The 23,502-nt window shown below is 40.6% G+C and overlaps 1 protein-coding gene across 1 annotated transcript in view; it reads right to left on the bottom strand.

Annotated features, from left to right (window-relative positions):
• LOC138815313 (phosphoglucomutase-1) overlaps positions 1–23,502 on the bottom strand; it is a 58,357-nt gene that overhangs the window by 20,785 nt on the left and 14,070 nt on the right. The window contains exons 2-5 of the mRNA XM_070004653.1: positions 4,828–4,990; positions 4,356–4,502; positions 2,162–2,287; positions 1,243–1,433 (exon numbers count right to left, since the gene is read on the bottom strand). Of these exons, the coding sequence (XP_069860754.1) occupies positions 1,243–1,433; positions 2,162–2,287; positions 4,356–4,502; positions 4,828–4,990 (627 nt within the window). The remainder of the gene's footprint in view (positions 1–1,242; positions 1,434–2,161; positions 2,288–4,355; positions 4,503–4,827; positions 4,991–23,502) is intronic.

Here is a 23,502-nt window from a genome sequence, read left to right as displayed (position 1 = left end):
TTGAATAGTACCAATGAGCCAAAGGTACCTCCATGCCCAAGAGTTAAAACTGGTTTCAATTAAACTGTGAGCACAAACTCCTTGTGAGCTAAATCCTCTGTTCTCCCTCCAGAGGCTGGCTAACTTTAACCTCCTAGACCTTTTCCAAACTCTGGAACCAATCATGCCTCTCCCAGAGGAGAAGAGAGGATGCACAGAAAGGAAATATTGGCTGTTTATACAGTTTGATAGGTCTTCCAGACATCCAGAGAGAAACAAAGGCAGGTTTCTTTAAGATAGGGTTTCTAAATCATGGTCCCTCCATTTGGTACTGGACCCCACAAAATATGCTGCTACCTTCATGGCTTCTGAGTTGCCTAGTATACTCTTTCCTTCAAGTAACTGTAAGAGGGAGAAACTCCCAGCATGCACTGCATCAGAAAGATATATCACAAAATCATGTCTGCTAGAAGTCCCTTTAATTTTTCCAAATTAGTAACTCTTATTATAAAGAACATTAACATCAAAAAATACAAAGTTGAGTACAAAATGCTTATGAGATAACAAGGAGATAAACTTGACTATGACACATATATTCTTTGTCTTTACCTGGTCGCCAGTATAAGCAAAACAATGTTTATAAATGTTTTAATAAAATGTAGTTCTCGATTTAGTCTTTATATAGGCAATAAAATTATAGTTTCACTGTTCAGCTGTGATGAGAATAGGTATAAAACCAAAATCTCTTCTAGATGTTAAAAGGTTTGTCAATAGGAGAAACCTATCCAGAATTCCATCAGCTTATGATGTACCTATCCTTCTATCATAACCAGCACCTAATAACCCTGCCATTTTGGGGGGGGGGGAGGGGTCCGGTCTTGGGGCCTGAACTCTGGGCCTGGGCGCTGTCCCTCAGCTCTTCAGCTCAAGGCTAGTGTTCTACCACTTGAGCCACAGCGCCACTTCGGCTTTTTTTCTTTTTGCTTATGTGGTGCTGAGGAATCGAACACAGGGCCTCATGCATGCAAGGCAAGCGCTCTACCACTGAGCCACCTTCCCAGCCCCAGCCCCGCCATTCTTAACACATTTCTGAAATCAAATGCATGAATTTTATTCCAAACACTCTTGTTTCTGTTCAAGAGGGTCTTTTAATAACGTACTTCTGAACCAAGCACAATGAAGAATCCTGAGCTTGGCAGAAGCACCTGTTTTCGTTTTGTTTTTCCATCTGCAAGCTGTGGCATTCCATGCACTTGTACCCACCCCATCTCCATCGAAGGCGGCCCCAAAATCATGTTCTCCTGACTTCATGGTCTCTACCAGGTCAGCTGCATAAGTGAGGTTGGGGTCAGGGTGGTGACCCCCAAAGTCCTCCAGGGGAACACAGTTAACAGCTGAGTTTGCAGGGGCTCCGAGTTCTTCGCAGAGGATCTTCTTTACATATGGCCCCACGACTATATAAAGCACAAGTGAAAGTGAGAAGGATCAGAACCCAAACATGCATTCTTGGAAAAGCACTATGGCAACAGTGGGACTGCAAACTGTCTTGGGAGGCTGGTGCAAAGTGCTGATTCCATGCAAGGGAGAATCCTCACTAGCTAGAGGATCCATTTTTTTTTTTTAACTATTGTAAAGCAAATCGTTGTATTCTCAGTTCTGGTTCACAGTCATGGCTGCTGTCTCCACTGGTGTAGTCATACAAGTAACCCACAGAGGAGGAAGAGAGAGAGACACATATCCTCTTGTTCCCTGAATTAAATCTTCAGCTTGCTCTTGTTCTTTTCTAAGAAAAGAAGCATGGGGTGAGGGGTGCAGAGGGTTAGTGCTCATGAGGATGTTCACTACAGCTCAGAAACATGGTTACTTCCCTCAGAAATCCACAGAAGCACCCACTAAGAATGTGAGTGATCGACAGAGGGACATGCAACATCCACAGTAACAGTTGCAAGTGACTTAAAACCTGATGTTTAATATGGAAACATGACCTTTGCACTAGCTTATCCCAAGAAGTGCCTCTACTAATTGGGGGCCTACCATTAGATTTTTACCTATGAAATGATTGTGAAATCACTGTTGATACCATCAGAGCCTTGAGAAGAAGCTGTGAGGGGCTATGATCCCCACCGCAGAAACCAACTGCCTGTTTCTGAGAGGAGAGAACAGAAGAGTGGTGAGTCCGTACCTCCATGCATGGCGTCTATACGAATCTTCAGTCGGTTTGGACCAGAAAGTAGCTCTTTCAGTGCATTGAAATCAAAGATGTTTCTTAGCATCGTAGCATAAGCTTCCACTGAATCCACAATTTCCACTGTGAGAACAAGCAATAATGGAAGAATAAAGGATGAAACATTTAGAAATCGTTAACAGTGAAACAAGTATATTGATATGAAACTGTAACTGTTTCAAAAGGACAACTACTGAGCAACTCCAATATGAAAAACTGTTCATGACATCTTATTCATTACCAATCATTCTCTTTGAAGGTAAATGTTATTAGTCCTATTTTATAGATGAGAAAACTCAGGATCTGAAAAGTTAAGGAAGTTGAATATACAGCTGGGATAGGACACACATGAGGTTTTCAACAGCTTCTGTATAAACCACTCTGCTGCCACACTGCCTCCGTATGTGTCCCCATGATGGATATATCTTGTTGTCATGTATAACTAAAAAGATAATACCTACTTTTATTTACAAGTTCATTCTCATCAAGACTTAATAATTAAAAAGCAAGGAATTTTTTTCTTTAAAGAATAAGTTTAAGCCAAGCACTGGTGGTTCATGCTTATAACATCAGCTACTCAGGAGGCTGAGATCTGAGAACTGGTGTTTGAAGCCAGGAGAAAAGTCTGAGAGACTTCATCTCTAATTAACCAGCAAAAAGCCAGAACAGAGACATGTATCAAATGGTAGAGCACTAGATGTGAGTGAAAAAGCTGAGTGAGAGCACAGCTTTTCAAGACCTAGTATACTGGCATTAAAAAAAGAGAGAAAAAAGGAAAGGGTCAGTTTTTGTATGTCCTGATAATGGAATAAAAGAAACATAGAAAGTTGGTATTATCCTAATTACTGGACATTTGGGTTTCTGAATATTTTCAACATTGAACAGCTGATGAAGCACTCTAGTAGGGTATTATAAGCACCAATAATATCTCTGAGATACACCACAGGGCCACTTTATGTTTGTTAGAATGCAACTGCCAAATATAAGTTGCAAACTAGAGGAGAAAACCCATGACAGGGCAAAGTTAAAACCCAGGTTTCACTGCTAACCATGACATCTTCATTTTATTAACAAAAATAAATGCATAAACATTTAGTCCATCAATTACTGCAATGCCTTAACATTCAACAAAATGTTAATTTATCAACAGCTACCTTTGTAAGGCATTTAAATGCAGCTCAAAATCAGTCTGATTTTACTGAGTATTGGGGCAGGAAGAAAACTGAAAGCTCAGGTTGAGAATCATTCACACTGAGTTTGAGTCGTGTTTTTACCATTCACTCACTCAGTGAGTGACCTGGAATCTGTCACTTAACCTTTATTGGCCTTTGTTTCCTCCTCTGTAAATACACAGTACATCCCTACCAGGGCTACTGTGAGAATAAATGGAATAACACAATGAAAGAGCCTGGGGTACAGGAAGAGCTCAATCACAGTGATCTCCCAGTCTCCTAGTCAAGGCCACTTTGTTTTGGGGGAGGTGTGAAGGTGTATGTGTGCACGTGCACATGCACCCACACACATGCATGTGCAAATCCTGGGCCTTGAATTTGGGGCCTAGGTGTCTGTCCCTGAGCTTCTTTTTTTGCTCAGGGCTAGTGTTCTACCACTTTAGCCATAGCTCCACTTCTGGATTTTTGGGTGGTTTATTGGAGATAAGAATCACATGGACTGAAGGGTAAACAAAAGGAGGAGGCTGCAATGCTTGGTAAGAATGTACGCATTATCCTGCCCATGTAATTGTAACCCCTCTGTACAGTATGTTCACAAATAAAATAAAAAAAAAAAATTAAAAAAAAAAGAATCACATGGACTTTCCTGCCTGGGATGACTTAAAATCATGATCCTCAGATCTCAGCTTCCTTAGCAGCTAGGATTACACGTGTGAGCCTATGGCACACAGCAAAGCCATTCGGTTTGCTTGTGGAAATGAACCCTTGGGAAATTTGGGAATGAGTTACCTAAGTCACAAGCTCAGAGAGCTCAAATCTCTGGACTGGTGAAAGTTAATTCCAGACCTGATTATAAATTAATACATTTAAAACACAGTGTCTACCATCTTTCCAAAGCCATAGAGCCACTTTAATAAAATCATGAAAAGAAAATTGCTCAAATCTGAATAGAGATGAGCAGGAAGAAGAAATAACCATGCCTGTGAAGGGCTTGAACTTGTTTTCCAAGTCAAACTGCTGCTTTCCCAAAACACCGAGGTCTATATTCAGGTCAGGGCAAATTGCATATTCCTCAATAGTCTTGCTGATTTGGAAAATTTTGTCAGTGATTGCTTCTGGAGCAGGACCTGGAAATCAAATAGTAAACAATGAGCCATTCTATATGGTTCACCTGAAAATAGAAAACCTCCAAAGTTTCAGGTTCTTCTTCCCTAACACACTGACAATTGCTTCACTCACACAGCAGAGTAACAGGATTTTTCTAACAGAAAATGTTTGTGATGGTTGCTCCTATTCAGGAGAAGCATTTCAATGTCACAAAAAAAAAAAAAAAAAGCAAAGATTCCTTGCAAAGGAGAGTGAGAACCATGGCCCCCAAGGTTTCTGGTAGTGGTTTATCAACTCAATATAAAACTCAATGTAAAATATATCTCAAGATAACAGTCAGCTTACCTCCATTAGAAATATTGAACTTGATTCCAAAATCTCCATTAGGTCCTCCTGGGTTGTGGCTAGCTGTTAGGATGATCCCACCAATGGCTTTAATTTTCCTAATGATGCAAGATACAGCAGGAGTGGAGAGAATCCCATTCTGTCCGATAACCAAGCGACCAATCTAGAAGAAATCCAGAGTATACCCTTGAACAGCCCAGAAATCCAGAGCTATTGCATGAAAATACCAGAGCAATAAGAAAATGGACAAACCAAACACTGTTTGACCAGAAAACATTTTCATTGTGAACATCTACATCCTGAATGTCTTCACCATATTACTGAAATAGAATCAATGTTGTTGAACAAAGACATTCCTCCAGATAGCTTTTTGGGGACTTTGTAGTTTTAGAACAGTGTGTGGTCTGGGGGTGCTGTAAGACTCTGGCAGGAAAGCATAACAGAGCCTTTCCAGATCTGGTTCATAAGTTAGATATACTAAAGAATAGTGAGAAGGCCCACATTTTTAATCAACCCAGTCATACTTTCAACCCACAATGGGGAAAATGTTACAGGTTGGGCTAGTTAAAGGGATTTGACCCAAAGAGAAAGCTTTTGTAATATAAGATTCTTTAAAACTAAATAGATCAAACATTATAAATCATAATCTATAATGCACGTTATAAATGTAGTATCCAATCAACTTTGGATTTTTCATGCAGTGGGACAACAGCTTGGGCTTTTGCTGCATTCCTTACTTCCTTCCATCTCTCACAGATGTTATCAGCCTGCCTCTTCCTTTGCTACAATGACAGTAATTTACATCTGTTTCAACATAACCCAGGTTGCAAGTTTTGTCTATTCTTTTAACTTGGAGAAGATGGGACTGCTATATGAAAAAGACTTATAATCTTGGAGTTTTGCCTTTCCTACATTCTCCTTTCTGAGAGAAGACAGGGACAGGAATGTTTAAATTTTTTCCATTAGTTATTTCTTTTGGCCCCTTTCCCCCAAGATAAATATGGTTGAAGAAATGACTTGATGGTGGAAGATGTGTTTCTAATGTGGAAAATGCCACTAGAGAGCCAGGAAGGTGGCACACATCTGTAATCCTGACTACATGCAAGGTGTAGGCAGAATTGTGAGTTCCAGCCCCACCCTGGCAAAGGTCAATGAAATCTTGTCTCAAAGGTTGCATGCTTTCTCTCATATGTGGAAGCTAAAATTAGTTTAGAAATATTTAAGTAAACACACTGGGTGGAATGCAAGTATATGCAAGTGTATAAACTGAAATGTGGTAGATTCAGAGGAGAACACAGTATAATTCCTTAGAAAGGCAAAATCACAGTTCAACAAAATAAACACCAGGAAATGGGTACTTGAAAGGGGTGAGGGGGGATGAAGGAAAGGGAGTAGATGAATAAAGAGAAGAGGGAGAATGCACTCAAAACTCCTATGAAATTAAGAAATATGCTAAAAAGTTAAAAAAGAGTGAGGGAAGGTTTAGGAGGAATGGGTGCAAATGTTGAAGGAGATGACATTGATCAAGACACACTGTATTCATAAACTGCTCAGCTGAATGAACATTCCTTTGTATAACTTCTTAAAGATAATAAAAATATTTAAAAATGGAAAGTAAAAGAGAATTTGCAAAATAAAAACAAAAATAAAGGGCTTCAGGTACAGACTGAATGATAGCATGACTGCTAAGCATGCACTAATTCTGGATTCAATCTATAACACAACACACAAACACACACACACACACACACACACACACACACACACACACACACACACACTGCCATGAGGTATTTGGACACACAATGCCATTAGACATCTGGCCACTAGACATCTGGATTTCCTGAAGAATGTTTTTCTGAGACTATTAACTTTGCCACTACCCTCACGCTTCAGTACAGGTCACTGAAAACTTGACATCCTTATCCTTCCCCCACTACCAAGAATTTCCCAGGAAACAGTTGGTTTATTTCCATCACCTCTGGGCTCCCATTTGTCTATCTCTCAACAATTTTTATCGCAGCTTCCCTAAGGCATTTGCTACATCCTGCCGCCCCCAGGAAGAGGTAACCAGAAGGATAGGTGCTACATGCAGGCTCTGTTAGAGGCTAGAAGAAACAACAGATGATACAGAATCCATAGTGATGGTTAGTACTGAGCTACCATCTACTTTGTACATCTCATAGCAATTTTTAGTCCATTCTTATAATTGTTGCTCCCAAGTACCACAGCCAGTTATTATGATCCTTCTCATTCCTTCACTCTCGCACCCATTCAACCCTGATAGCAATAAGCACTCATGGAAGGGTGCCATGACAGTGTCGGGAGATGATATGACAAGATCAAACAGCAGGTTAGTCATGGTGGAAAAGGCACTGAAATCCTCTGACTCCATACAGTGGGAATAGCAACATCTCATCTTTCCAGGAGATTAAAGGTTTAGAGATTGGTAGTTCCAGAATTCTGTAAGAGGGACTTAGCAGTGACCATTTAACCAATCAGAAGAGCCGATGAGTTATCTAGAAACTGTATGTATGGAAGAGGATGATGAACATTAAGCTACACTGCCAGACTCACTCTCCTTTCTTCCATAATTTCTTATGGTGAGATCAGCAGTAGAGGGAATTATGCCAGGGGGAAGTATAAGAAAGAAACATAAGGGGCTGGGAAGGTGGCTCAGTGGTAGAGTGCTTGCCTTGCATGCATGAGGCCCTGGGTTTGATTCCTCAGTACCACATAGGCAGAAAAAACCAGAAGTGGTGCTGTGGCTCAAGTGGTTAGAGCGCTAGCCTTGAGCTGAAGGGCTGAGGGACAGTGCCCAGGTCCAGAGTTCAGGCCCCATGACCGACAAAATAAAAAAAGAAAGGAGGATAAAAGAAGTAGCCCGAGGGGCTGGGAAGGTGGCTCAGTGGTAGAGCGCTTGCCTTGCATACATGAGGCCCTGGGTTCAATACCCCAGCACCACATAAGCAAAAAGGAAAAAGCCGGAAGTGGCGCTGTGGCTCAAGTGGTAGAGTGCTAGCCTTGAGCTGAAGAGCTGAGGGACAGCACCCAGGCCCAGAGTTCAGGATCAACAACCGGACCCCCCCCCAAAAAAGAAACAAAAAAACAAAAAACAAAAACAAAACAAAACAAGAAGTAGCCTGAGGTATATTTGGTCAATATACTTCCCTCTTTCAGGGCATCCTTCTACATATCTCCCTCAGGAATATTATACCTCAATCTAACATAGGGGAAGTTTTACTCCATATCACCTTCCTTCCCTTAAAGATGCCTAGACCATTGTAACAGCCCCTCGCATAATCTTCCAGGTTGAATCCATCTCACCTACTCTGGACCACCTACTTCATATTTCTAAATATAACTCTGTGTACCTCTTCTCAAAAATCTTCCTTATACTGCGTGATACAGAAATGTGACTTTCAGGATGTCCCTAAAGAAATGAAAGCCAGACTTAAGGAACTCGCATACCAATGTTTACAGCAGTATTATAATAGCCCAAAGCGGGAACACCAATATCTTTCATCAGATGAACAGCTAAACAAAATATGGCACAGATACAACATGGAATTACAAGAGAAAGAAATCAGTTTAGAGGATGTTACACACAGAGTTGATGAGCAGGAATGTGAAGAAATAATGTAGGTTTTAAAAGAGAAAGTAGCTGGGAAGGTGGCTCAGTGGTAGAGTGCTTGCCTTGCATGCATGAGGCCCTGGGTTCGATTCTTCAGCACCACATAAGTAGAAAAAGCCGGAAGTGGTGCTGTGGCTCAAGTGGTAGAGCACTAGCCTTGAGCTAAAAAGCTGAGGGACAGCGCCCAGGCCCAGTGGTCAAACCCCACGACTGACAACAGCAACAAAATAATAATAAATAAAAGAGAAAGGAATTGGGTGGGAATATGGCTTGGTGGTAGAGTGCTTGTCTGGCATGCATGAAGCCCTGGGTTCAATTCCTCAGTACCACATAAACAGAAAAATCTAGAAGTGGTGCTGTGGCTCAAGTGAGTGCTAGCCTTGAGCAAAAGAAGCTCAGGGACAGTGCCTAGGCCCTGAGGTCAAGCCCTAACACTGGCACAAAGAGAGAGAGAGACAGAGACAGAGACAGAGAGCAGAGACAGAGATAAAGAGAAACAGAGAGAGAGAGAGAGAGAGAGAGAGAGAGAAATCATGTCACATACTGCAATGTGGAGAAACCTTGAGCATAAGATACTGAGTGAAATCAGCTGGTTACAAAGAGACACATACTGCAGGATTCCACTTACATGAGGTATCTAAAACAATCAAAATAATAGAAACAGAAAGGACAATGATGGTTTCCAGAGACTCAGGGGAGGATGAAATGGGGAACTGCTATTCAGTGAGTGTAGAGTTTCATCAGCTTGGCAAGATGAAAAAGTTCTTCAGATCTGCTGCAGAACTATGTGAGTACAGTTGAAACTGTTGAACTATGTAGGCAGTGGTTAATATGGTAAACTATGTTCTTACTAAAATTAAATTGGCTTATAAATCTGTTACTGTATTCAAAGACGGCATTGCTTATCTATAGACATGGTTGTGCCTGGATGGACATATGTGGGATATTCTTTTTGAAACTCAAAAAGAGAATAAAATTCTCATCCATGGATGAAGCTTGAATACATTATACTCAGGGAAATAATCCAGACACTTAAGAGCCAGTCTTGAATAATACCACTTAGAAGAGGGTCCTAGAAAGGCAACTTAACAGAAATAGAAAGTAGAACTGAAGTGGCCAGAGACTGGAGGGAGGGAGACACTGATGAAATACTTCTAGAGATGGATAGTGAGGATGGCTACCCAACACTGAAATGGTCATGACTACCCCTGGACTGAAAATGGTTAAAATGATGAGTCTGATGTTATTTGTATGCTACCCTTCCTAGCTTCCAAGTTCATCATGATTCCCCCAGCCTCTTCTCCCATCATTCCCTTCCTCATGACTCACATGTCACCCCCTAAATGGGTACCTCACTGTCACCCAAAGTCAAACTTTGGTCCATAATCAAGCATGACAAAGAGCAAAGTTTTAAATTTTCCTTCTAATTGAAAATAGGGCATGGTGTTTTCATGTCTCATTAGAAAAAAAAATCAAGCCAAATTTCTTTGTTTTGCTGGTCACACACATGGTTCTTGTCTGAGTTTTAAATTTCCTTCCAAGTTCAAAGCTCTTGGAACTGAGTGAGACCCCTATATTCTAAATGGAGCCCACTGGTGATTTATTGGGTACATTAAAATGTCCTGTAAAAGTAGACAGTTCTATGCAAATGAGAACAAAGAGAAATTTCTAGTGAAAGCTAATTATATTCTGCAGCCAATAAATGCACCAGATAAAAAGAATATTAAGAGGAGAAAATAAAATGCTCTCTATTTAGTTCAGTTTGAAAAGCCCTCACAGATTGGCCCATGAGCAGAGTAAGTGAGGTTTGGGGTGAAGAACACTACCTTTTGCCCAAATCTGTGGCAAGAGTTATTGTTTGTTATTATTGTTGTTTTCTTGTAGTGCCCACAACCAAGAGGCTATTCAAACAGAATATAGGATATGTTACAAGAAGAAGAAACCCAACCTTTAAGAATTCCAGAGGTTGTTTTTTTTTTAATCAGGTTAATGTGCTTTATCTATCCACTAAATGTTTCAAGTAATTCAGATGGATTGCATGACTGTTTTAAATGCAATGCCATTCTTTAATAAGGAATGTCCTTGAAAAGATGTGAAAATATCACTTGGGCTGCCACAATCCTAACAAATAGGCAGTTACCATACTTAGTCAATTATTATCACGGAAATGCATTATTTAGCAAACCTCCAGATAGTAAATCTGAGCTAGCCTATAGGGCCTGCCTAAATTACATATTCCGACCACCTCATCCACATCCTTCTGCCCCACACAAAAATGAAATGAAGCCAAATACATCATAGCAAAGTGGACAGTGTACCAGACCCACTCAACAGTCTAGATATATGCGGAGAAATAATGTTCCATTTGTCCCTCTCAAAAGATTAAAAGCATCTTAATACCATTCCCTGTGCAGCCCTCCTCAAAAATGAAATTTACGGCATGTCACATTTTATCTTAAAAATGTGGTATGCTTCATAATAATTTCATATTTGGGTGCTTTATCAGCAATTTTTACATGAGAGGCATTCAAATTCTAAAACCTCAAAGGAAACTTCATATTATAGATAATGAATCACAAACATTTTTTAAGTTTAATTTGGTGAGATTTTTTTTTAACTTGGGTTTTTATAAACACCTGCTTGGTGTATTATTGAGATAGACTGAAAATGAATGCCTAACACACTGGATTGTAATGCTAAATTTTATGTTCTCAGAATCTGAATCTTTTAAAATTTACAGGTACCAAAGGACCGTGTGCTGAAAACTCTTGCTAAGCATTATCTAAAACACTAAAAATCTATCTTTGGTCCCACAGAGGAATCTGCAGAGCAGAGCCAGCAATGTACTGATGCTCACTCCTATAACTTAGCAGGCTGTGCAAATTGTTAGGTTATCAAGATCAATGTGTTCTGGTGCAATATTCCTTCTGATTTGCTTAATAATCCAGCCAACACATTTTTTTTTCATGATGCAGAGTTCTAGTGAGCCTGGTTATATTCTAGTTGTTATCTTATCCTACTGCACAAATTCACCATGCACCGGGCTTCTTTGTGTCCAGGGTCATTATAAGTAAATCCCCTTTGAAAGGCTCACATCTAAAATTTCCCATTCCCTTCCTAGCGTTTCTACATGACTACCAGGCTTCATAAACAACAACATGCTTTGGTTTTTGTTTTCCTGTTTGATAAATGACTGAACTTCAACAAGGAAGCCATAGAAAGTATAACAAAATCCTCCTCTTCTCATCATTCAGGACAACTCTCTTACATAGGAGTGCCCTGGAAGCCAGCTGGAAAACAGACACAAAAGCTTAAGGCCAGGAATGTGCTGTGAATGTCAGAAAAGCAACAAGTATTTTGAAACAACAGGACCACAGCACAACACATACACAGTGGAACTTACGTTCCCAGATAATTCTGGAGTATTTTCACAACATTCAATGGCTGAAGTCACAATGAAACCTAAGTGGCTGTTAGTAGAATTGAGCTGTAGACTATGTGCCCATCTTTGGATAGTTGTATCTTGCTGCAGAATTAAGAGGTTATTTGGAGAGCTAGAGATAAAACAATACTGATTGTATACCAACCCCATTGGCAGCTGCCATCTGCACTATTGTTTCTATTGCTGATTTATTAAAATACCGCCCATCTCCACCGACCACCATTGATGATCCCTGGCGATCTTTTAGGTCTATGGAAAAGAACAGACTCTGGATGAAATTCTCCAGATAACATGGCTTTGCTTCAAAATAATAAGTTTTCTTCCGTAATCCACTTGTTCCTGGTTTCTGGTCATGGTAAGGAGCTGTAGCAAAAGTCAACAGAGGGAGAGGACCTTCTTCCATTTTCCTATATTTCCCAGAAATCCATTCTTCAAAATCACTCATCTTTCATTTATACCACTTGGTTCCAGGATGCAGCTGAGATTCTCTCAGATAATCTGTCCAACATGAAGCTGCCACGGTGTCGTCTGAGGAACTAGCATACAGGTTTTGCCTACACGATCACTCTCAGTGAGAAAGCTTGGTTAATTCCATGTGGGTTTTGTCCCATGTGAAAAACTTAAGAGCCACATACCCACCTACAGCCATGCACAAAGTAAATCTTCAAAGATGTTTCAGTGAAGCTACTTCTGCCCACACAACTATGCCAGATATTCTTCAATTATTTTTGTCTCATCTCCCTGTTAGGGCAGAGAGAGTTCCAAGAGTACTGCTGGCCTTCAGTTACAGTCACCAAAGACTGCCGGACTCCACTCCCAGACAGAGCGGCTACAGCCCCAACAAGCAGGTTAGTGAAAAAGACAGCAGGTGCATCTCTCACTGCCCCTGCTGCCTCTTAAACTGGAGCCAGCCTCTGGGCAGGGAGCACTGAGAATGCCATCTGCAGCTAAAGTTGCTCCCTGCCACCTAGCAAGCTAAAGGTCAAGCTTAAAATGGAAGTGAGGGATCTCATGACTGTTGGTTTCCTTATTTCACTCATTCTGATACCCAAAGGACTTTTTATTTCCCACCTATAACCCCAAATAGTAGGTGAAAAACAATCATCTAACAGAACAAACTCATTCAATGGCCACTAAGAATAGGGCTGGGTATATAGCTCAATGGTGACGAGCTTATTCCAGTCTCTTCATTAGCAAAGAAGCTAGCATGCCAAGATCGGGGGGGGGGGGGGGGGGGGAAGAGGTCACACTCAGAGATTAAAAAAATACTAATAATAACCAATAGTAAGTACTCAAGTCTAGAAGAAGAGATACATACAAATATGTTGAATGGCCAACAGCTTGACCATTCACTTAAATTTACCAAGAAACATGATGAGAATCTATCAAATCTTTGAGAAATATAAAAACAAGGGTTGAGGGGAGAGAGAGGAAAGATACATGTTTTCCCAGTACATGAGGTTATTATATTTAGAAAAATGATAGGAATGTAAGATTCATTTTTAAAACATTCTTTTAAAAAACTGTTTTAAACACATCTGACTTTTAAGAAAACAATTTTAGTGAAGCAGTTTGTCTTTTGCATTTCTGAAAGCAAAATGTTTAAAAACATTTTACCAAACTGAATGTATTACAAAATTCTATTTGATCTTTGAGATTTTCTTTTTTTCTTTTTCTTTTTTCAGTCAGTTGTAGGGCTTGAACTCAGGGACTGGATGCTATCCCTGAGCTTTTTTGCACAAGGCTAGCACTCTACCAATTTGAGCCACAGTATGGCTTTTGGTTTTCTGGTGATTAATTGTAGATAAGAGTCTCATGGACTTTCCTGCCCAGGCTGGATTTGAACTGCTATCCTCAGATCTCAGCTTCCTGAGTAGTTAGGATTACAGACATGAGCCACCACCAGCCCAGCTGAGATTTCTTAATAATCTATTTTTTATATACAGATGTGTTTTTTCCCCCCAGGGCTGAGGACTGAACCCAGGGCCTTGTGCGTGCCGGGCGGGCACCCTTCCGCTGGGCTAAACCCCCAGCCCCTACAGATGTGTTCTTTACTTGGTCCAACTGTCAATTAAGAAGCTCTGCTGGACTGGAGGTATGGCTCAAGCAGTAGGGAACCTGCTTAACAAGCTCAGGGCATTGATTTCAATCTCCAGTGCTAAAAGGAAAAAAAGAAAAGACAAGAAGCTCCATTGTAGCTAGAGCGCCAGTGGCTTACACCTATAATCCTAGCTGTTCAGGAGACTGAAATCCAAAGATCAAGGTTCAAAGCCAGCCCAGGCAGAAAAGTCTGAGAGATTCCATCTCCAATTAACCAGAAAAAAAAAAAAAAAAAAGCTATACTGGAAATGTGGCTAAAGTGGTAGAGCATCAGCCTTGAGTTAAAAAAAAAAAAAAAGATAAGTGACAACATGAGGCTCTGAGTTTAATCCCCAGAACCAGCACAAAACAAAACCAAAAACAGTAGCTCTGTTATCCATGTTTTGAACTTGTTAAAGATTCTTCAAAAGTAAACCAAAACTAGTCACATCCCATGTTTGGAGAGTGACATGCACCAAAGAACCAAAGTTTTTAAGTAAAGAGAGACCTCCCTTAAGCCAAAACTGTTTTCCTCCTAACATGTAAAGCAAGTTCTGCCAGTGTATAGACTCTGGAGGTGGCTAACTGCCTATGTGAGGGAGCAGCAGCCTGTTTTGTGGGGCTTGCTCTGCATAGGACCAGAAGAACTCATCAGGAGAAAGCAGGATATTGGCAAGAGCGCCTAGGGCCCTGCAAATGACAGGCAGGACAATTCATGTGCAGAGAATCCCTCAAGACATAGAAAATTCACACCACTATTCAACTAAAAACCAGTCAGACAAAAAAAACCCTACATTTTTACAGTTTATAATGGGGCTCTTAATGAGTTTTCAAAAGAAAATTCCTTACAAATGAATTTTAAAAGCAAGCTTACATTATTACAAGCTACATAACCACGGTTTTCAACTTAATACAAATACATTTTTAAATTCATACTTTTGAAGCTGTGTGCCAAGTTTCCTCTAGTTTTATACAGGCTTGCCAATGTGGCTGTCATATGTGTCAATAAGAGATCCAGATTTATGAAATATTCCAATAATCTCTTCATTGGAATAACAAAGCAACCAACCATGTAATTGTTATGTTTTCTTAATGAGATCTCAGAATCCCAAGGGAAATTTGGGGGTACTTGGGCACAAAAAGGTTCCAACATCCCCCACCAAAGCTTCTCATCACATTCTAGCATGTTCTCTGCTGGTGGTCTGCTACTCTCGGGTAAAGCTCTTTCTTAAGAACTATGAGAGCATCATTTTGAGCAACTGCATATGTCTGGCCTGTTGTTTGTCAATATGCAAGCCAGAAGGATGTTTGTTCTTACTGCAGAAAAGCTTCTATTCTAAAAATGGGCCTGAGTCATAATTTTATGGACACTATAGAACTCAACCCCATATAAAAATATTACCAGAAGCAGCAATATTAGATGGACTGTGAAGTATGGTAAAAAAGAAAAGGCATTAAAAACATTAAGCTTCCCGAGACATGGAGACTAACTGGGGCTGCTATTAAGAAACTCATTTGTTTCAGCTCTCCAGCAAAGGTTAAACTTCATCTTCAGAAACGTTACTGTCGAGCATAGCAAACCCAATTTGGCCTAATGAATTCGCCTGCATTGCCAGTACTCCTTCACAATGACACAAATTACATTGAAACCATATGGGGGATTTAAGGATTACTCCCTTCAGACAAGGAACTTTCACACTGGTCTTGGGTCCAATCAATTTCAAAATGGCAGAGTTATGAACCTCTTCATTTCCAGCCTCACAAAGAGTTGGCTTCCATTCTTACCAGCAACGATACCTTCCTAGTGGATGCAGCAGGAAGTATAGACCATCCATCTACCTCCCTTCCACCTGCCTTCCTCCTGTTCTCCTTTTCTCCCTTCCCTCTTTTCTCTCTTCCTCCTTAGCACCTTCCTTCATTTTTTTTCCCTTGTGTGTATAAGCCTAGCTACAGAACAAGTGATTTCACTGAATCTAGCCTGTAAAATGGAACGGGTAACCCACCCTGGGAACACCTAGTGGTGTGCTCAACACACCACAGATTGTCAGTAAATCTTAGCCCTTGACCTTTACTCCTCCATGCCTCTCAAGTAGGATCTTAATACCTGCCTCACAAGAAGATGAAGACTGGTAAAGACTATTATCTCACTGACTGTGTCAAGACCCAAGTCTCTGTCAGTTAGAAGACCCATGATCTTTTTTCCCCACATTCTGAAGAACAGCAGGGACAGAAACCCAGGGAAGTGAGGATGTGTTCTCAAGAAGTCACATAAGGAGCCATCGTCATGGTGGTGTGGTGACCTGGGGGCTGCTCTGGAGGTCCATTCACAGAGCGGTAGTCTGACCTCGTCTTCTACTCATTCCTCTTCTCCGACAACTGTCCCTTACTCTATCCTACAGAAGTGGAGCCCTGGGGCCATGTTTCTACTAGGGGACCCTAGTTCTGGGACATAATCCCCAGGAGCAAGCAGATCAAAGCTGTTCTTGGAATTTAGAACTGTAGATCCAGTTAGCCCTTAGACCAGAAAGACAAGTAAACTAAGGGTGTTCTGGGGGAGCAAGAAAAGTCATGTCAGGAACATATCCACAGAACTGTTACTGACAGCCAGATGACACATGAGGATACAAGAGAGATGAGTAGGATGTGACTTGAGATCATTTATACATGTGTAAGAGTTCTGGCACTGATAAATGGGAAGAATCAGAAACGAATTCAGAAGAGAATCAAGCAGAAAATAGGTTAGATGAATCTTTTTAAGGTACAGGTTCAGATTCATCAGACATGAGAATGAGGTGACATGTTCTGTGAATACAAGTCACTCGAGAATCACTAAGGCACTAGTGTTTGGACCAGAATAGCTCCACATCCAGACCCCTGGCCCAAATGCACCTTATCCAGCTGACATCATCCCCATTCAGCCAGAAAAGGAAATCCCAATCGCTTGAAGTTAGCGAACATATGTTTTCTTTTAAAGTGAACATTTTAAAAATAGATTCATAATTAATTACAAAGATGACAAAGTTTATCTCCTAGTATAAAGACATAAGAAATCAAGTTAGAGTACATGTTGAGTATATCTGAAAGTCTCAAGACCAGAAGTATTTTGGATTTTTCTGGATTCTGGGTTATCTGTATACTATACTTAGATCAGATCTTGGGGATGGAACTAAATTCTAGATAAAATTAATTTATGTAGAATATGCATCAATTATACAAAGCATGAAGGTAATTTTATGCAATCTTTTTAGTGTGTTTGCGCTTTGATGGTGACCTGTCATGAGGTTAGGTGTGGAACTTTCCATGTCAGGTAAAAAAAAAAATTCAAACTCAGGAGCATTCTGGACTTCTAGGTAAGTAGGGAGGATTACAGTTCAAAGCTAGTCCAGATAAAAAGGTTTGCAAGGTCCCTTCTCAATCAACAGCTTGACACAGTGGGGTGTGTGCCCGTCATCTTATTTTCAAGGGAGGCATAAAGAGGAGAGTCACAGTCTAGGTACGCAGTGAAACCTTATTGAAAAACAAAGCGAAACAAAAACAGTGCAAAAAAAAAGGGGCTAAAGGCCTAACTCAGTGGTGTAATGCCTGCCTAGCAAGTATGAGGCCCTGAGTTCAAATCCCAGTACTGCCAAAGAATGGAACAAAAAAGAAAAAAATATGTGATATTAGCTTATCTTGTGATTGTAACAATAACATGTACTTAGGTACATTTAGAAGTGTAATTCTAACGTTTAGTGAAAGGACTTTACCAAAAACAATGCCCCAACAACTGGGCTGATACAGTACACCCCACACAAGTACCTGCTGTTACCACTACAGATAACACAAGAACAACTTGAATATGTTATCTTGTTATACTAAGAATTTTTGTGTGTGTTTGTGTTGGTCCTGGGGCTAAACTCAAGGCTAGTGTTCTACCACTTAAGCCACAGCTTCACTTCTAGCTTTTTGGTAGTTACTAGAGATAAGAGTCTCACTGACTTTCCTGCCTGGGCTGGCTTCGAACAGTTATCCTCTCTGTCTCAGCCTCCTGAATAGTTAGGATTACAGATGTAAGCCACCACTGGCAGCCAGCTCCACTCAAAAGATTTTGGAAGAAAACAAACATTTGATTTGTAAGTTTGAAATACTCCTAAAAGCTTGAATAAATGAGTTCATAGATAAAATCACACATATACAAAAACTCAATGTAGGCTGACAAGTGAGTCAGCAGAAGGAAGAACCCCAAGCAGATGAGAGATGGCAGCTGCCTGGGCTTCTCTTGCATCAGACTCTGGGAGCTCTTGTGTAGGGAGCTGCCTGTCCAACCTAGCCTTGGCTTCCAGGAGCCCCTAGGCCTCATGGAGCCAGTCCTCTTGGCAGCTCACTGGAATCTCACTAGGCTTCTGTTACTTGCAACTACCTACCCCTCTTCACTGTTGATAGAGGCTCTGTAGTGATGGCTCCTGTTTGCTAGTCCTGTGCCAGCTTCCCCCTGCTGTCCTAGGCAGGCAGGAAGAAGAGAAGCACTTCCCTACCCTTCTCCTTTGACTTTTGGTGTAGAAGGAGACATGAAAGTAAAAAAGAAGTAAAAAGGGCTTGTGTAGGAGCTTACAAGGGAGTTGTGGGCTCAAAAGAGAAGTTGCACATCATTCTCGATCTTTTTTTTCTGGTGAGGGGCAAGGAGTGTACAGTTTGTTATCAGTACTGGGGTTTAAACTGTTGTTAGTTTTGTTTTGTTTTTTTCCTCAAGGCTAGTGCTCTACCACTTGAGCCATACCTCTGCTTTCAGCTTTCTGCTAGTTAACTGGAAATATGAATCTCACATATTTGTCTGCCTGGGCTGACTTTTAATGCAATCCTCAGCTAGGATTACAAGCATGAACCACCAGTGCCTGGCTAACAAATTCATGCTGTTGATTAAAACTATCCCCCCACCCCCACCTTGCAACCAACTTGACAATGCAGAATGCTCAGGAATCGCCTTCCTAAGTACTGTAATTGAGAAGAAAACTTCTGTATTTTCTTCAGAAAGCTACCAGTAGTCAACCATCTGGACTGATGAAAACAGAAATTTATATGGTTCATATTGAATGCTTAATTTAATGGTTTATTTCCTTCTTTCTTGGAATATTATCAAGGCAATTTTCATTTGAATACCTTAAGAATATTTATCTGGAGCAAGAATTCTCCACCTCTAGCTATTACCAGGAACCAAGTCATTCAAATCTCTTGATGAAAAGAAGCTCAAGTTCAAAGCTTCCCAACTCTGAACATTTAAGGAGAGGAAAATGCTGGGTACCATGATTTGATCGTCAGACACCAATAACATAATACATGTTACCATATTAATTGCCCCATAAATACAGACAACTGTTATGAATCAACTTTAAAAAATAAAAGGAGGATTGATTAAGTTTCCTTGTATATATACACTAGTGTATTGAATGGCAACTCTGTACAACTCCTGATCCTGAAAGGTTAACACTAAAAAAATTTTTTTAAATAAATAAAAGGAAAAAAAAGAGGTCTAGCTATAAAATGACTTTATTTTCAAATCATTCATGGTTGTATGTTTCCCTCTTGTGGTGGAAAAGAGAAAAATACTAAGGCTGGATTTATTGTAGCCTCATAAGGAGGCCTTGCTAACCGGCTATGGCATTGACTCCTTCCCAGAACTGCAACCCTGCACAACTCCAGGAGGCCCCTTCATCAAGACTACAGTGGAACTGTATATAGTTATAGAGAACTATAACTCTAGTTATAGAGAGATATGGAGATAGATGCATTTATATACACATAGGGACATACATACTTAATGTCTATATATGTATGCATATATATACACACACATATGTATATATAGATTTATGTATATATGTATTACATATATGCCTATGTTTGTGTATATCTGTGTATATGTCTATGCTTCTCATCAGCAGGCTGTATGGCTCCTTTGGATAACCAAGCTAGTTTGAACTCAGAGAAAATGAAGAGGAAATAAACCCCAGGGTAATCCCAAAGAAATACTGCCAAGTGCAAAATATGTGTCACTGCTTGTCCTGACCACTGCAGTTGGTTGAAGAACAGTGTTATGGTTGAATTTTGTGCCACCCTCTTCTACTCCTAACCCCAAGTATTAGCAAATGTGCTCCTACTTGGAAATAGCATCTTTTTAGACGTAACCAGGTCATACTGGATTAGGACTGGCATCTGGGTAAGGAGAGGAGATCTGAATACAGAGATTTATAGAGAAGCACACAAGAAAAAGTGCTATATAGAGACAAGCAGAGATGGGAGTTATCCTGGACTGGAGCTGGGAGGATGCAAGAAAGGTTTCTTCCCTAGAGCTGCAGAAGAAGCCAGGCTCTAGGAGCTCATGGTGGAGTGCTTATCTAGCATGTGTGAAGAAAGAAGGAAGAAGGAGAAAAAGAGGCAGCACGGTCCTGTTATTACTTAGACTTTGGAATTCTAAGCCTCCAAAACTGGGAAAGGATTAATAACTGCTGTTTGAAACCACAGAGTAGTGCTTTTTTATGGTTAATGGCAAATTTAAATTATAGTAATAATCATAAGAATAACTACAAGCCCAGCCCCAGGGACATCTGATCTTTCACCAAGGTGGCTGGTCTGAGAGAGGCAGTTAGGGTAGAATTTCCCCATGCCCAGCCCACATACCTTTTGGATGTCCTAAAGTTTGCTCCTTATCATCAGGTAGCACAGTATGAGCCATTACTCAGCATATACAATAACACTTTCTCCTTTGATCAAGGAAGAAGAGGGACTGCATCGTAGTCATTGTTAACCTCAGCACCTACAATAGAGTCTGCACGTGACAATCAATACATGTTTGAGTGACTAAACCACTGAAATGACAGTATTAAATATTCTGCAACTAATGAGGTGTCTAATGAACATAGGACTTGGTCTAGACGGCAGCCACATAAGAAATCTCCTTTCCTGGATCATCCTCAATTATAAAATTACTCCCCCATCCTCTGGGATATTTCCCAAGGCAATTTCCCAACATCTGGGGTTATCGGCTGAGGGCTCTCTACCTGAGAACTGCATCATAAGTAGCTTCAGAGCGTACACATGTGTTCAACAGCAGTTAGGAAGAGAACTAGCCCCACAGTGGTGAGGAGAGAATAATGGCTGGTCTGTGTGGCTGAGAGCTCCCCACTACTCCTGGAAGAACCCTGAATAACTGTGGGCAGACTAAAGACAGTGTTCTTCAAATATTGGGCTGTGAGGATGAAAAGGGTGGCTCTTGCCAGTGAGAGCTGAGCAGAGATGAAGAGCAAAGCAAACAAGAGAAGAAAGGAGACAGCAGACCCCATGGACCCTGTCAGGGAGCTCTGTAGGAAAACCACACCTATCATCTGTCTGGCTTAATTTGATAATTTGGTTGGTTGTTGGGTTTTTTTTTTTTTTTACATCTATCAGTGTGTAATCTAAGTACACATCATGTATTTCAAAATGCCAATTCAGATCAATGGTTTGCCCTGGTGAAGGCCTCAGGTCACGTGGGCCATGTCACGTAACCTGCTGGTTAGACAAGAGCTGCAGCAAACTACTGCAGTCTTAATGTGGAACCAATACGGTGGGCCAGTTTCACTTGTAAGTAGTTTTTTTGGTGTGTTAACCAAGTCCCTAAGACTGTTCTCTCAGAGTCATGAGGTAATTCTTACTGGGTCTAAGATTGGCTTGTATAAAGAATAGCCTGAGAACAACGAACGCTGGTGAGGATTTGGAAAAAGCGAAACTTTTTTTTTTTTGCTGGTTCCAGCTCTTGAACTTGGGGCCTTGTGCTCTCACTCAGCTTTCTTGGTCATGGCTGACATAATACCACTTGAGCCACACCTCCTGCTCAGCTTGATTATTTTGGATATGGAGTCTTCAAAAATACAAAAACATGATTCTACTACCCACAACTAGTTCTATATCTAAAACAAAATTAAACCTGTAATCTAATGGTTTTTTTCAACCACTTGTTCACATTAGCCATGATATAGAATCAACTGAGGTGTCTATCAGTGCGTAAATGGATAAAGAAAATAGGATGTAGGTACACAATGGAATACTTGGCCATAAAAAAATAATAAATTCTGTCGTTTGTGGTAACACTGTAGAATTAGAGAATATGATGTTAAGTGAAACAAGCCAGGCAGACATAGCCAGACAAAAGCTACATGTTCTCATTAATCTGTAGAAGCTGAAAATCTTATTTCATAGAAGTGGAGAGTAGAAAGTGGTCAGCAGAGGCTAGGAAGAGAACAGAAATTCATAGCTGTAGGTGGGTAATGGGTCCCAAAATACAGTTACATAGGAGAAATAGTTCTAATGCTCTACACCACGGTCAATAATGGTAACTTTCAATGATTTATTATACATTTTATAAAAAATTAGAAGGGAGATGGAAGTTTCCAAATACATGGGACATATTGTATATATCTACCAAGTTATCACACTCTACTGCATAATTACATACAATTATTACATAGCAAAAAATAATAATTTTCAAAGAAAGCCTGGGGAGGGTCAAGAATCAGGATGGCGGTAACCCTGTCACTGGCTGCCTGCCTCTTCCTGTCCTGCAGTGTAGGCAAAGGAAAGAATGATAAAAAGAAGAATGAGGGAGGAAGGAAGGAAGAAGGAAGAAAAGGATAAAAGCAGCATGAAAGACAAACACGGATGCCATGTAAAATCCATGGAGACTAGAGTCACACAGACATACGCCAGGGAAAAATCCAGAGCTACCAGAGGCTGAATGCAGCAGGGAAGGACATGCTCCTGAAGCACCTGGACTACTAATACCTTGAAAACATAAACTTCTTTATTTTATTTAATTTTGTTTGGTCAGTCATGGGACTTGAACTCTGAGTTTGGGCACTGTCCCTGAGCTCTTCAGCTCAAGGTTAGCACTCTACCACTTAAACCACAGAGCCACTTCTGGTTTTCTGGTGGTTAATTGGAGATAAGAGTCTCACAGACTTTCCTGCCTGGGCTGGCTTTGATCCGCGATCCTTAGATCTCACTTCCTAAGTAGCTAGGATTACAGGTGTGAGCCACCAGCACCCAGATAAATTTCTTTATATTCAAGCCTCTAACTAGTGGTCAGTTGTCTCATCATCCTAATGAAGCTATTGTAGCATGGACCCGGCATTCTTGTAACTACCACAGACGTGTTTCCTCCACTAACATGAACATCCAGGGCTGAAGGGCTTGGTCACGCTCATCTTTGTATTCTCAGCCAGCACACACAGTGCCAGCCCCACAATATTCAACTACTGTTTGAATGAACAAATCCTGTGTTGACACCAAGGCCGATATGCACTTCTTACAAGCTTCCCATCTACTGCATGACACTGGCCTGGAGAAAGGAACTATTTCAGATCCATCTTGAAATATCCACCCCCAAATGAGATCTAGTTGATAAGTAGACAAACACATACTGGGTCATATGCACATGTACACAAACATATTAACTCAACTATGGCGTATGCAGGGGAGAATCAAATAATTTAACTCCTTAGAAAAACTC

This window comes from Dipodomys merriami, unplaced genomic scaffold (assembly GCF_024711535.1).
Source record: "Dipodomys merriami isolate MVZ:Mamm:240054 unplaced genomic scaffold, mDipMer1.0.p SCAF_637, whole genome shotgun sequence".
Lineage (NCBI taxonomy): Eukaryota > Metazoa > Chordata > Mammalia > Rodentia > Heteromyidae > Dipodomys > Dipodomys merriami.
The sequence above is the reverse complement of the archived record's forward strand: the minus strand, read 5'-3'. Positions and strand labels throughout refer to the sequence as shown.